The sequence below is a fragment of the Ascaphus truei genome, chromosome 20, assembly GCF_040206685.1.
Source record: "Ascaphus truei isolate aAscTru1 chromosome 20, aAscTru1.hap1, whole genome shotgun sequence".
Lineage (NCBI taxonomy): Eukaryota > Metazoa > Chordata > Amphibia > Anura > Ascaphidae > Ascaphus > Ascaphus truei.
In genome coordinates this window covers 26,313,293-26,325,947 of record NC_134502.1, presented here as the reverse complement: position 1 = coordinate 26,325,947, position 12,655 = coordinate 26,313,293, and the positions used below count along the sequence as shown (strand labels likewise).

Here is a 12,655-nt window from a genome sequence, read left to right as displayed (position 1 = left end):
GTGGCTCAATCAGTCCCACCTTCAGCACAGGTGGCTCAATCAGTCAAAGACTGAGCCTCTGATTGCGCCACCTGCGCTGAAGCTGGGATATCCTGAAAACCTGACCAGTTGGGGGGGCTGGAGTTGTACACCCCCTGCCCTAGACGTTAATATCCCCAAATATTTTGCGTTCAGAATAGGGGAGGGATATACAATTTGATTTATTTGAATAAAACAAGTCTTTGTTGCTACTGTTAACGAATTTTTCTCTCTCCTCCCCCCCCCCCCCCGAAATGTTCCACTAACACGTTCTGCAAGGAGAGAGAGGGAGGCAGGAAAATTCAGGGTCTCATCGCCTGACTTTGTACAAGGAAAATACAAGGTGTGTTTCACAAAAGGTAAATATTTAAAAGGCGAAGGGTCTGACGGAATTCTATACCCAGCGCCTGTGCCGGTGATAACCCGGGGTTAGAGAGGGGGCACGGGGGGTGTTCAACTAACAGGAATACTTATATTACTCAGGATCCCGCCCCAGAGGTGGCTGCACCGTGTGTAAGTCTGATAGAAAGGCGCTGTGTAATACACAGATATTACTCAGGATCCCGCCCCAGAGGTGGCTGCACCATGTATAGCTGTAATAGAAAGGCGCTGTATAATACACAGATATTACTCAGGATCCCGCCCCAGAGGTGGCTGCACCGTGTATAACTAATAGAAAGGCGCTGTATAATACACAGATATTACTCAGGATCCCGCCCCAGAGGTGGCTGCACCGTGTATAACTGTAATAGAAAGGCGCTGTATAATACACAGATATTACTCAGGATCCCGCCCCAGAGGTGGCTGCACTGTGTATAACTGTAATAGAAAGGCGCTGTATAATACACAGATATTACTCAGGATCCTGCCCCAGAGGTGGCTGCACCGTGTATAGCTGTAATAGAAAGGCGCTGTATAATACACAGATATTACTCAGGATCCCCCCCCCAGAGGGGGCTGCACCATGTATAGCTGTAATAGAAAGGCGCTGTATAATACACAGATATTACTCAGGATCCCGCCCCAGAGGTGGCTGCACCGTGTATAACTGTAATAGAAAGGCGCTGTATAATACACAGATATTACTCAGGATCCCCCCCAGAGGTGGCTGCACCGTGTATAGCTCATACTGCACACACTCCTCCCCCTTAACAAACAGACTAGAAAGTGACGTACTGCAGAGAAAGCAGATATTGCACAGAGCGTGTGACACAGAGATCAGCGTTTGTCTGAGAGGATCACATCACCGCTTAAATTAACTTACATTATTGGCGATACACATACCTCTCTCACCCCCTCCTAATACACAGATATCAGGGACACACACCTCTCACCCCCTCCTAATACACATATTAGGGACACGTACCTCTCTCACCCCCTCCTAATACACATATTAGGGACACGTACCTCTCTCACCCCCTCCTAATACACAGATATCAGGGACACGTACCTCTCACCCCCTCCTAATACACATATTAGGGACACATACCTCTCTCACCCCCTCCTAATACACAGATATCAGGGACACACACCTCTCACCCCCTCCTAATACACATATTAAGGACACGTACCTCTCACCCCCTCCTAATACACAGATATCAGGGACACGTACCTCTCTCACCTCCTCCTAATACACATATTAGGGACACGTTCCTCTCTCACCCCTCCTAATACACAGATATCTGGGACACGTACCTCTCACCTCCTCCTAATACACAGATATCTGGGACACGTACCTCTCACCTCCTCCTAATACACAGACATCAGGGACACGTACCTCTCACCCCCTCCTTATACACAGGCATCAGGGACATGTACCTCTCACCCCCTCCTAATACACAGGCATCAGGGACATGTACCTCTCACCCCCTCCTAATACACAGGCATCAGGGACACGTACATCTCACCTCCTCCTAATACACAGACATCAGGGACACGTACCTCTCACCCCCTAATACACAGATATCAGGGACATATACCTCTCACCTCCTCCTAATACAGACATCAGGGACACGTACCTCTCACCCCCTCCTAATACACAGACATCAGGGACACGTACCTCTCACCCCTCCTAATACACAGACATCAGGGACACGTACCTCTCACCTCCTCCTAATACACAGACATCAGGGACACATACCTCTCATCCCTCCTAATACACAGACATCAGGGACACGTACCTCTCACCCCCTCCTAATACACAGACATCAGGGACACGTACCTCTCCCATCCTCCTAATACACAGATATCAGGGACACGTACCTCTCACCTCCTCCTAATACACAGACATCAGGGACACGTACCTCTCCCCTCCTCCTAATACACAGATATCAGGGACACGTACCTCTCACCCCCTCCTAATACACAGACATCAGGGACACGTACCTCTCACCCCCTCCTAATACACAGACATCTGGGACACATACCTCTCACCTCCTCCTAATACAGACATCAGGGACACGTACCTCTCACCCTGTCCTAATACACAGACATCAGGGACACATACCTCTCACCCCCTCCTAATACACAGACTTCTGGGACACGTACCTCTCACCCCCTCCTAATACACAGACATCAGGGACACGTACCTCTCACCCCCTCCTAATACACAGACATCAGAAACACGTACCTCTCACCCCCTCCTAATACACAGACATCAGGGACACGTACCTCTCACCCCCTCCTAATACACAGACATCAGGGACACATACCTCTCACCCCCTCCTAATACACAGACATTAGGGACACGTACCTCTCACCCTCTCCTAATACACAGACATCAGGGACACGTACCTCTCACCTCCTCCTAATACACAGGCATCAGGGACACGTACCTCTCACCTCCTCCTAATACACAGGCATCAGGGACACATACCTCTCACTCCCTCCTAATACACAGACATCAGGGACACATACCTCTCACCTCTTCCTAATACACAGACATTAGGGACACATACCTCTCACCCCCTCCTAATACAGACACCAGGGACACGTACCTCTTACCCCCTCCTAATACACAGAGAAATATAATAAAAGGAAAAGTCCTTTTAATAAACAAACAAACAAAAATAAAACAAAACCTGTAAACATCTGAGAATTATTTCTACATCGGAAAGACGACGAGCGCGAGGCCGGGGCGGGGGGAAAGGACACGGGGCCAGGGGGGGGGGACAGGGAGCGGGGGGGGGGGGTCCCGGGCAGAGCAGTGGTAATGAACATATCAAATAAAATACCCGTGGAGTGTGTATATTCTTTCATGACATTCCCAACCAGATGCACACGGGGTGGGGTGGGGGGGAATCTGTGTATTAGGGCGTGTTCTGTAAGGCCCTTTTTTTCTCAATGGGAACCACATACCCTACAGAAGCAGGTTGCGTGCAGTCCCTTCGGAGGAGCAATATAATAGCTCACAAGGCATTGAAGGGTTTAAACGCGTTGAAGGACGCGGTGGGCACACGTCATTGGCACTTGATGAGGGGGGGGGCAGGATTTCACCCACGGCGGGGCCACCTACTAACCGCTGCCAGCATGATAACGTAACATGCAGAGTGCTGGGTTGGCTGGCAGAGCGGGGGCGGAGTGGTCCTGGCTTGTCCTTAGGAGGTTGTCTCTGTAACATTGTATGTTTGTGGGATGTCTCTTTGCTGTCTGCCTCTTGTAACACGTATGTGGCTGAAGGAGGTCTCCTGCTTAGAGCCTCGTTCATAGTGAACGCATGCGCGTGTGCGACTTTCTCCTGCTTAGGCCGGGGGGGGGGGGGGAAGTCTCTTCCTGACTCTGTAACATTGTATTTGTTGTTTGGGTGGTTGTCGTCTGTAAAATTGTGTCTAAACGAGGTCTGTATTAAGGCAGTCTCAGTCATGGGGTTTCGGCAGTCATCCTGCGGTCTCGCTCTGCGGGGTGTCTGTCTAACAGGTAGCAGTTGCCCTGCCCCTGACTGGCGGTCTCACTCTGCTGGGCGTTTGTTTAGCAGAGGCACCTGTCCTGAGGGGCGGTCTCGCTCGTCTGGGGTTGGACGAACTACCAAGAGCAGTCGCCTTGCCCCGGAGGGACGGTCTCACCCAGCTGTGATTCTGTCTAACAGAAGCAGTTGCCTCTGATGGACAGTCTCGCCCAGCTGGGAGTCTGTCTAACAGGAGCGGTCGACCCTGCCTCTGAGTGGGCGGTCTCGCTGGGCCGAGCGTCTGTCTAACAAGAGCAGTTGCCCTGCCCTTCCGGTGCGGTCTCGCTCAGCAGGGCGCTCTTGTTGGCACTCGCCGTGAGCTGTCCGTTGTCCAGACTCTCGTTCATCTTATCGCAGATCACGTCCACCAGCCGCTCGAAGACTTGCTTCACGTTGATGTTCTCCTTAGCGCTGGCCTCGAAAAACTCAAAACCTGAGATGGGGGGAGGGAAGAGGAGGGGTAATATTATTAGCCCCAAGAGGGCAACTGTGTGAGGTCATGATGGGCCTAGTGCTGTGCGGCATCGCAGCTTGGCTTCTCGTGGTGTGTGATATCGTCAGATGGCTCTACAGTATTGTAGACATGGAGCGTGAGGTCATGAGTAGGGGGTACATGGAGTGTGAGGTCATGAGTATGGGGTACGTGGAGCATGAGGTCATGAGTAGAGTGTACATGGAGCGTGAGGTCATGAGTAGAGTGTACATGGAGCGTGAGGTCATGAGTAGATTGTACATGGAGCGTGAGGTCATGAGTAGAGTGTACATGGAGCGTGAGGTCATGAGTAGAGTGTACATGGAGCGTGAGGTCATGATTAGAGTGTACATGGAGCGTGAAGCCATGAGTAGAGTGTACATGGAGCGTGAGGTCATGAGTAGAGTGTACATGGAGTGTGAGGTCATGCGTAGGGTGTACATGGAGTGTGAGGTCATGAGTAGTGTACATGGAGTGTGAGGTCATGAGTAGAGTGTACATGTGACGAAGAGTTGGTTCTACGACTTGATTCATGTTGCATAAGGTTATGATGTGGCTCTTCCTGCCGTGTGACGTCACCAGCTGTTGTGTGATGTCATAGCCCCGTGCTGCGATGATGCGCCCCCAGCCCCGCACGTACCCAGCTCCTCAGCCAGCCTGCGCCCGTCCTCCGCAGGAATCACTCGGTCATCTTCCAGGTCGCACTTGTTCCCGACCAGAATGACCTGCGTGTTGTCCCAGGAGTAAGTCTTAATCTGGGTCGCCCTGAGAGAAAGGAGACACGGTGGTACTGCAGAGCGTCGCCACACTGACCCCTCCCCTGCAGAGCATCACCCTGCTGACACCTCCCCTGCAGGGCGTCGCTTCCCCCTCCCCCCCCCCCGTCCCACTCACCAGTCCTGCACAGCGTTGAAAGACTCCATGTTTGCGATGTCGTACATAAGCAGGAAGCCCATGGCCCCGCGGTAATAGGCGGTGGTGATAGTCCGATACCGCTCCTGGCCAGCCGTGTCCTGCGGGGACCAAACACGCAACACGGAACCATCAATGTGCAGGTCATGGGAACTCATTACACACGTCCCTGTCATTAGGTCACTTTGCCCCTACGTGGGACTGACCCTTTAACCCATTACACACGTCCCTGTCATTAGGTCACTTTGCCCCTACGTGGGACTGACCCTTTAACCCATTAAACACGTCCCTGTCATTAGGTCACTTTGCCCCTACGTGGGACTGACCCTTTAACCCATTAAACACGTCCCTGTCATTAGGTCACTTTGCCCCTACGTGGGACTGACCCTTTAACCCATTACACACGTCCCTGTCATTAGGTCACTTTGCCCCTACGTGGGACTGAACCTTTAACCCATTAAACACGTCCCTGTCATTAGGTCAACTTGCTCCTACGTGGGACTGACCCTTTAACCCATTACACACGTCCCGGTCATTAGGTCACTTTGACCCTACGTGGGACTGACCCTTTAACCCATTACACACGTCCCTGTCATTAGGTCACTTTGCTCCTACGTGGGACTGACGCTTTAACCCATTACACACGCCCCTGTCATTAGGTCACTTTGCCCCTACGTGGGACTGACCCCTTAACCCATTACACACGTCCCTGTCATTAGGTCACTTTGCCCCTACGTGGGACTGAACCTTTAACCCATTAAACACGTCCCTGTCATTAGGTCACTTTGCTCCTACGTGGGACTGACCCTTTAACCCATTACACACGTCCCTGTCATTAGGTCACTTTGCTCCTACGTGGGACTGACCCCTTAACCCATTACACACGTCCCTGTCATTAGGTCACTTTGCCCCTACGTGGGACTGACCCCTTAACGCTAGCCATGTCTCTATATCTAGGATTTCCTCATTTGCAAACCCGTCTTGTGTGTAGGACGGCAGGGTTCCCTCACCCAGATCTGCAGCTTGACCCTCTTCTCGTTCCTATAAACCGTCTTGACCTTGAAGTCGATTCCCACGGTGCTGACAAACGCCGACGTGAACGAGTCGTCGGCGTACCGGAACAGGAAGGAGGTTTTCCCCACGCTGCTGTTCCCGATGATCAAGAGTTTGAACATGTAATCAAAGCTTTGGTCCGCCGCGTCTTTCTGAGGCTGTCGGGGGTCACTTGCGGACGCCATCTGCAGGGCGAGAGAGGGGAACCCCCGGGATGAGAACCCCTTCCTGCTGTATAGCTCATTTATACTACACAACATTTATAGGGTCTGGGTGTCGGTGTATAGGACGGAGCCTGTGTGGTTTATCCCATTTATACAATAGGACTTTTATAAGGTCTGTGTCTCAGTTTATAGGACGGAGCCTGCGTGGTATATCCCATTTATACAATAGGACTTTTATAAGGTCTGTGTCTCAGTTTATAGGACGGAGCCTCCGTGGTATATCCCATTTATACAGTAGGACTTTTATAGGGTCTGAGTCTCAGTTTATAGGACGGAGCCTGTGTGGTATATCCGATCTATCCAATAGGACTTTTATAGGGTCAGAGTCTCAGTTTATAGGACGGAGCCTGCGTGGTATATCCCATTTATACAATAGGACTTTTATAGGGTCCGTGTCTCAGTTTATAGGATGGAGCCTGCGTGGTATATCCCATTTACACAATAGGACTTTTATAGGGTCCGTGTCTCAGTTTATAGGCCGGAGCCTGCGTGGTATATCCCATTTATACAATAGGACTTTTATAGGGTCACGCTGCGTTAGAGTTACAGAGCATTTACAAGCCGCCATATTAACGAGCTCCACCCTACTAAAGCGTCACACCCAAACATATAAGCAGCAAATATTAGAAACAAAATCTGTTTACATAAATAACTTCATTCCAGTCTCATAGATATTACATTTGTTACACTGTATGTCTGTCTCTCACACACAGAGTGAGTGTACATACAGTGAGTGTGTGTGTACATACAGTGAGTGTGTGAGAGTGTATGTACATACAGTGTGTGTGTGTGTGTGTGTGTGTGTGTGTGTGTGTGTGTGTGTGTGTACATAAAGTGAATGAGTGTGTGTACATACAGTGAGTGTGTGAGAGTGTATGTACATACAGTGTGTGTGTGTGTGTGTACATAAAGTGAATGAGTGTGTGTACATACAGTGAGTGTGTGAGAGTGTGTGTACATACAGTGTGTGTGTGTGTGTGTGTGTGTACATAAAGTGAATGAGTGTGTGTACATACAGTGAGTGTGTACATACAGTGCATGAATGTGTGTATATACAGTGTGTGAGCGTGTACACACAGTGGGTGTGTGAGTGTACATTCAGTGAGTGTGTGTGAGTGTACATACAGTGAGTGAGTGTGTGTATCTACATACAGTGAGTGAGTACACACAGTGAGTGTGTGAGTCTATGTACATACAGTGAGTCTGTATGTGTGTACATACAGTGAGTGAGTGTCTACATAAAGTGAATGAGTGTGTACATACAGTGAGTGTGTACATACAGTGCATGAATGTGTGTACATACAGTGTGTTAGAGTGTACATTCAGTGAGTGTGTGCGAGTGTGTACATACAGTGAGTGAGTGCGTGTTTGTGTACATACAGTGAGTGAGTGTGTGTATCTACATACAGTGAGTGAGTACACACAGTGAGTGTGTGAGTCTATGTACATACAGTGAGTCTGTATGTGTGTACATAGTGTGTGAGTGTCTACATACAGTGAGTGTGGGTGTACATGCAGTGAGTGTGGACATACAGTGAGTGTGTGTGTGTCTACAAACATTGAGTGTGTGTGTGTGTACATACAGTGAGTGTGTTGTGCGAGTACATATAGTGAATGTGTGAGTGAGTATATACAGTGAGTGAGTGTGTGAGTACATACAGTGTGTGTGTGTGTGAGTACATAAAGTGAGTGTTTGTGCGCGTACATACAGTGAGTGTTTGTGCGCGTACATATAGTGAGTGAGTACATATAGTGAGTGTGTGTGTGAGTACATACAGTGAGTGTTTGTGTGAGTGAGTACATACAGTGCGTGAGTGTGTGAGTACATACAGTGAGTGTGAGTGTGTACATACAGTGCGTGAGTGTGTGTGAGTACATACAGTGAGTACATACAGCGAGTATGTGTGTGAGTACATACAGTGTGTGTGAGTACAGGCATACCCCGGTTTAAGGACACTCACTTTAAGTACACTCGCGAGTAAGGACATATCGCCCAATAGGCAAACAGCAGCTCACGCATGCGCCTGTCAGCACGTCCTGAACAGCAATACCGGCTCCCTACCTGCACCGAAGCTGTGCGCAAGCGGGGAGACTAGAGCCTGGTACACGTGTTATTTACATCAGTTATGCACGTATATGATGATTGCAGTACAGTACATGCATCAATAAGTGGGAAAAGGGTAGTGCTTCACTTTAAGTACATTTTCGCTTTACATACATGCTCCGGTCCCATTGCGTACGTTAATGCGGGGTATGCCTGTACATACAATGAGTGAGTGTGTGAGTGAGTACATAGAGTGAGTGTGTGTGTCTACATACAGTGAGTGTGTACATAGAGTGCATACACACACACAGACAGATGGACATGTTAAATATTTATAGATATACACACACACACACACACCCTTTCCTTTGTTGCTCGACTGCTAAAACTCTGACTCAGGCCCTCATTCTCTCCCGTCTCGATTACTGTAACCTCCTGCTGTCCGGCCTTCCTGCCTCTCACCTGTCTCCCCTACAATCTATCCTAAACGCTGCTGCCAGAATCACTCTACTCTTTCCTAGATCTGTCTCAGCATCTCCCCTCCTGAAATCCCTCTCCTGGCTTCCGATCAAATCCCGCATCTCACACTCCATTCTTCTCCTCACTTTTAAAGTTTAAGGCTGAGTCCATGGTGTGGGAGACCGCGCAGGGGCGCGATCATACTGCCTTAAGGCAGTGATGGCGCCCGTATACCGTGCGGCCGCACGCGTAGGCTGGAGGGGGCGCCGTTGCGCAGTAAATCAGTTTAAACTGATTTCTTGGCGCGACACGCGGGTCACGTGAACGGGTCCGCCCAATGAGGGTGAACCAGCTCTGTGACGCCCCCAGGAACGCCCCACCATGGCCAAGGAAAGCACCCGCTTAACCACAGCCTCCGCGCGGGCGAAGGCACCCTGCCCCGGGCCTTACCCTCTTCTGCCCCTCCTTACATCTCAGCCCTAATTTCTCGCTATGCACCATCCAGACTCTTGCGTTCTGCTCAAGGATGTCTTCTCTCTACCCCCTTTGTATCTAAAGCCCTCTCCCGCCTTAAACCTTTCTCACTGACTGCCCCACACCTCTGGAATGCCCTTCCCCTCAGTACCCGACTAGCACCCTCTCTATCCACCTTTAAGACCCACCTTAAGACACACTTGCTTAAAGCAGCATATGAATAGCACTGTGGATATTCTGAACACATGGCACATAAAGCTTGGCCCCCTGCAGACGCACTTACCAGAACTCCCTCCTACTGTCTCTGTACGTTCTCCCTACCTACCAATTAGACTGTAAGCTCCTCGGGGCAGGGGCTCCTCATCCTTAATGTTACTTTTATGTCTGAAGCACTTATTCCCATGACCCGTTATTTGTATTATTTGTTATTTATATCAGGGGAGGGCAAACTTTTTGTGCTGTGTCGCCCGCGCCCCCCTCCCTATCTCAGAGCTGCGTCAAATGACGCTGCGGGGGTCATGTGACGTCACGTGACCGGCGGCGTCATTTGACGCGTACGATGTCACGTCACATGACCACGCGGCATAATTTGCCGTGCGTGACACGTCACATGACCACGCGGCGTCATTTGACCCCTCGTTGCCATGGCGACGCGTCACAGAGCGGCTGAAGCTGGGTAAGTAAAGTGTTGCAGGGGCCTCACGCGATCCGCCGGCATTTAATATGCCGTGGGGAAGAGTGCGGGGCCTCTGCAGCAGCCCGCGCCCCCCCCAGCAAAATCTCCCGCCCCCCAGTTTATATGATTGTCACATTTATTACTGCTGTGACGCGCTATGTACATTAATGGCGCTATATAAATAAAGACATACATACATACACACACACACATAAATAAATACACATACATACATATACATTATACATGCATAAATAAATATACATACATACATACATAAATAAATATACATTATACATACAATGACTTCCTGACTTGGAATTTCTTGATATTTCTATTGGAAAAACTAATTAAAGACGCCGAACCTTCAGAACTTGTCATATCAAAATACCTTCCTTTAAATACAGAATATTTCCTGTCAAAAACAACATTTAAATCGCCTTTTCCTCAGTACTCAAAGAATGTAGCTAATGACTCTTACCTCTACAACGATATATATATATATATATATATATATATATATACACACAGCTCAACCCCCTTATAACGCGGTGCTTGGGGCCCAAAGAATCACGTCGCGCTATAAGCGGATCGCGTTAGAAATAATGTACAATTGTATGCATGGTACAATAATGTATTTAAGATACCAATAATCGTGCTGTAAAGTATTCATAAATATGAAAAGCATGGGAGCCACGCTCACATCGCGCTATAAGCGGATCCGCGTTGTAACGGATCGCGCTGTATATATATATATATCACGTACATATGCATACACACAGATGACATACACAGTATATAGACACACGGATAGATGAATATATAAATACACAGACAAAATACACAATATACCCACACAGAGAATATATAGCTATATATAGATAAACACACACACTAATATATGTATGTATATATATATATATATATATATATATATATATATATATATATATATATATATCAGAAAATAGCCGTGTTAGTCCAGTTGCGATAGTGCAGATTAAATAAGTAGTATTAGGTATCACCTAATACTGAAGAACTCATTTATTCTGCACTATATATATATATACATATACAAAGATACACACACACACACACACAGGTAGATACTCACTATATGCATATATGCACACACCCACACACATACTAAGGAGACGTGTCCCTGTGTGAGTTAGCAGCTGCCTGTGCACTAATAATAATGATAGTGCTGATGAGTGAGTGTGGCCGCTGTGGGTGCGGTGTGTGCTGCTTACCTTGTCCTGCAGGATACACCAGCAGCCTGTCCTCTCCTCCCTCTGTGTCTCCTGTCTCTATTTCCCCACTTTTTCCTGCTCTCTCCCTCCTCCCGACCACTTGTTCTCGATTTCTTCTCTCGCTCTCCTCTTTCGCTTCTGTATCCCCTCTCTCTTCCCTTCCTCCCTTTCCTCCGCTGTCTCACTCCCTCTCTCCTTTCCCACACTCTCTCTTGCTCCCCTTCCTTCTCTGTCTTCTCACTCTCCCCTTTTCTCCCCTTCGCTCTCGCTCTCTCTCCCCTTCTCTATATCTTTTTCACTCTCTCTCCCCTTCTCTATATCTTTTTCACTCTCTCTCCCCTTCTCTATATCGCTTTCGCTCTCTCCCCCTCTGTCGCTCTCTCTCCTTCTCTATCTCTGTCACTATCTCCTTATCTCTCTCTCTCTCCCCTTCCCTGTCTCTTTCGCTATCTCTCCCCTTCTCTATATCTCTTTCTTTCTCTCTCTCCTTCCCTCTCTCCCCTTCTCTGTCTCTTTTGCTCTCTCTCTCTCCTCTATATCTTTCTCTTCCCCCCTGCTCTTTCTCTTCCCCCCTGCTCTCTTTCTCTCTCTCTTCCCCCCTGCTCTCTTTCTCTCTCTCTCTCTCTTCCCCCCTGCTCTCTTTCTCTCTCTTCCCCCCTGCTCTCTTTCTCTCTCTCTCCTCCTGTCGCTCTCTCTTTCTCCCCTGCTCTCTCTCCCGGATCTGGCTGTGTCTGCAGGTAGCTCGTTCTCACACAGAGGTGTGTCTCCTTCCCCTGCAGTCTCTTTGCCTGCCAGACCAGGCTAACACCTCCTCCCCCCACCCAGCTCTCTCCCTGCAGGACAGCCTTTCCGCCCTGTCCCTGGCCAGCCTCTCCCTTCCTCTCCCCTCCATCATCTGCCCCCCTCTCTCCTCTTCTGTCTCTCTAGTGCAAGCTCCACAACAACCGGCTGTCTCATGCCAACCTCTCCTATCCGTCTCACGCTGCCCGCGCTGTACCTGTGCTGTGTGAGGGGGGAGGCTGGCACTGCCGCTGCCCGCGCTGTACCTGTGCTGTGTGAGGGGGGAGGCTGGCACTGCCGCTGCCCGCGCTGTACCTGTGCTGTGTGAGGGGGGAGGCTGGCACTGC

General features: G+C 49.4%; 1 protein-coding gene across 1 annotated transcript; it reads right to left on the bottom strand.

The window, feature by feature from the left end:
- Positions 1–3,048: 3,048 nt before the first annotated feature.
- RAB3D (RAB3D, member RAS oncogene family) lies at positions 3,049–12,093 on the bottom strand. The gene is made up of 5 exons (XM_075577544.1): positions 11,529–12,093; positions 6,356–6,583; positions 5,328–5,446; positions 5,074–5,198; positions 3,049–4,394 (listed from the first exon to the last, which is right to left on the bottom strand). The coding sequence occupies exons 2-5, from the start codon at positions 6,581–6,583 to the stop codon at positions 4,207–4,209; spliced, it is 660 nt and encodes a 219-aa protein (XP_075433659.1). The 5' UTR covers positions 11,529–12,093; the 3' UTR covers positions 3,049–4,206.
- Between the last annotated feature and the right edge of the window lie 562 nt (positions 12,094–12,655).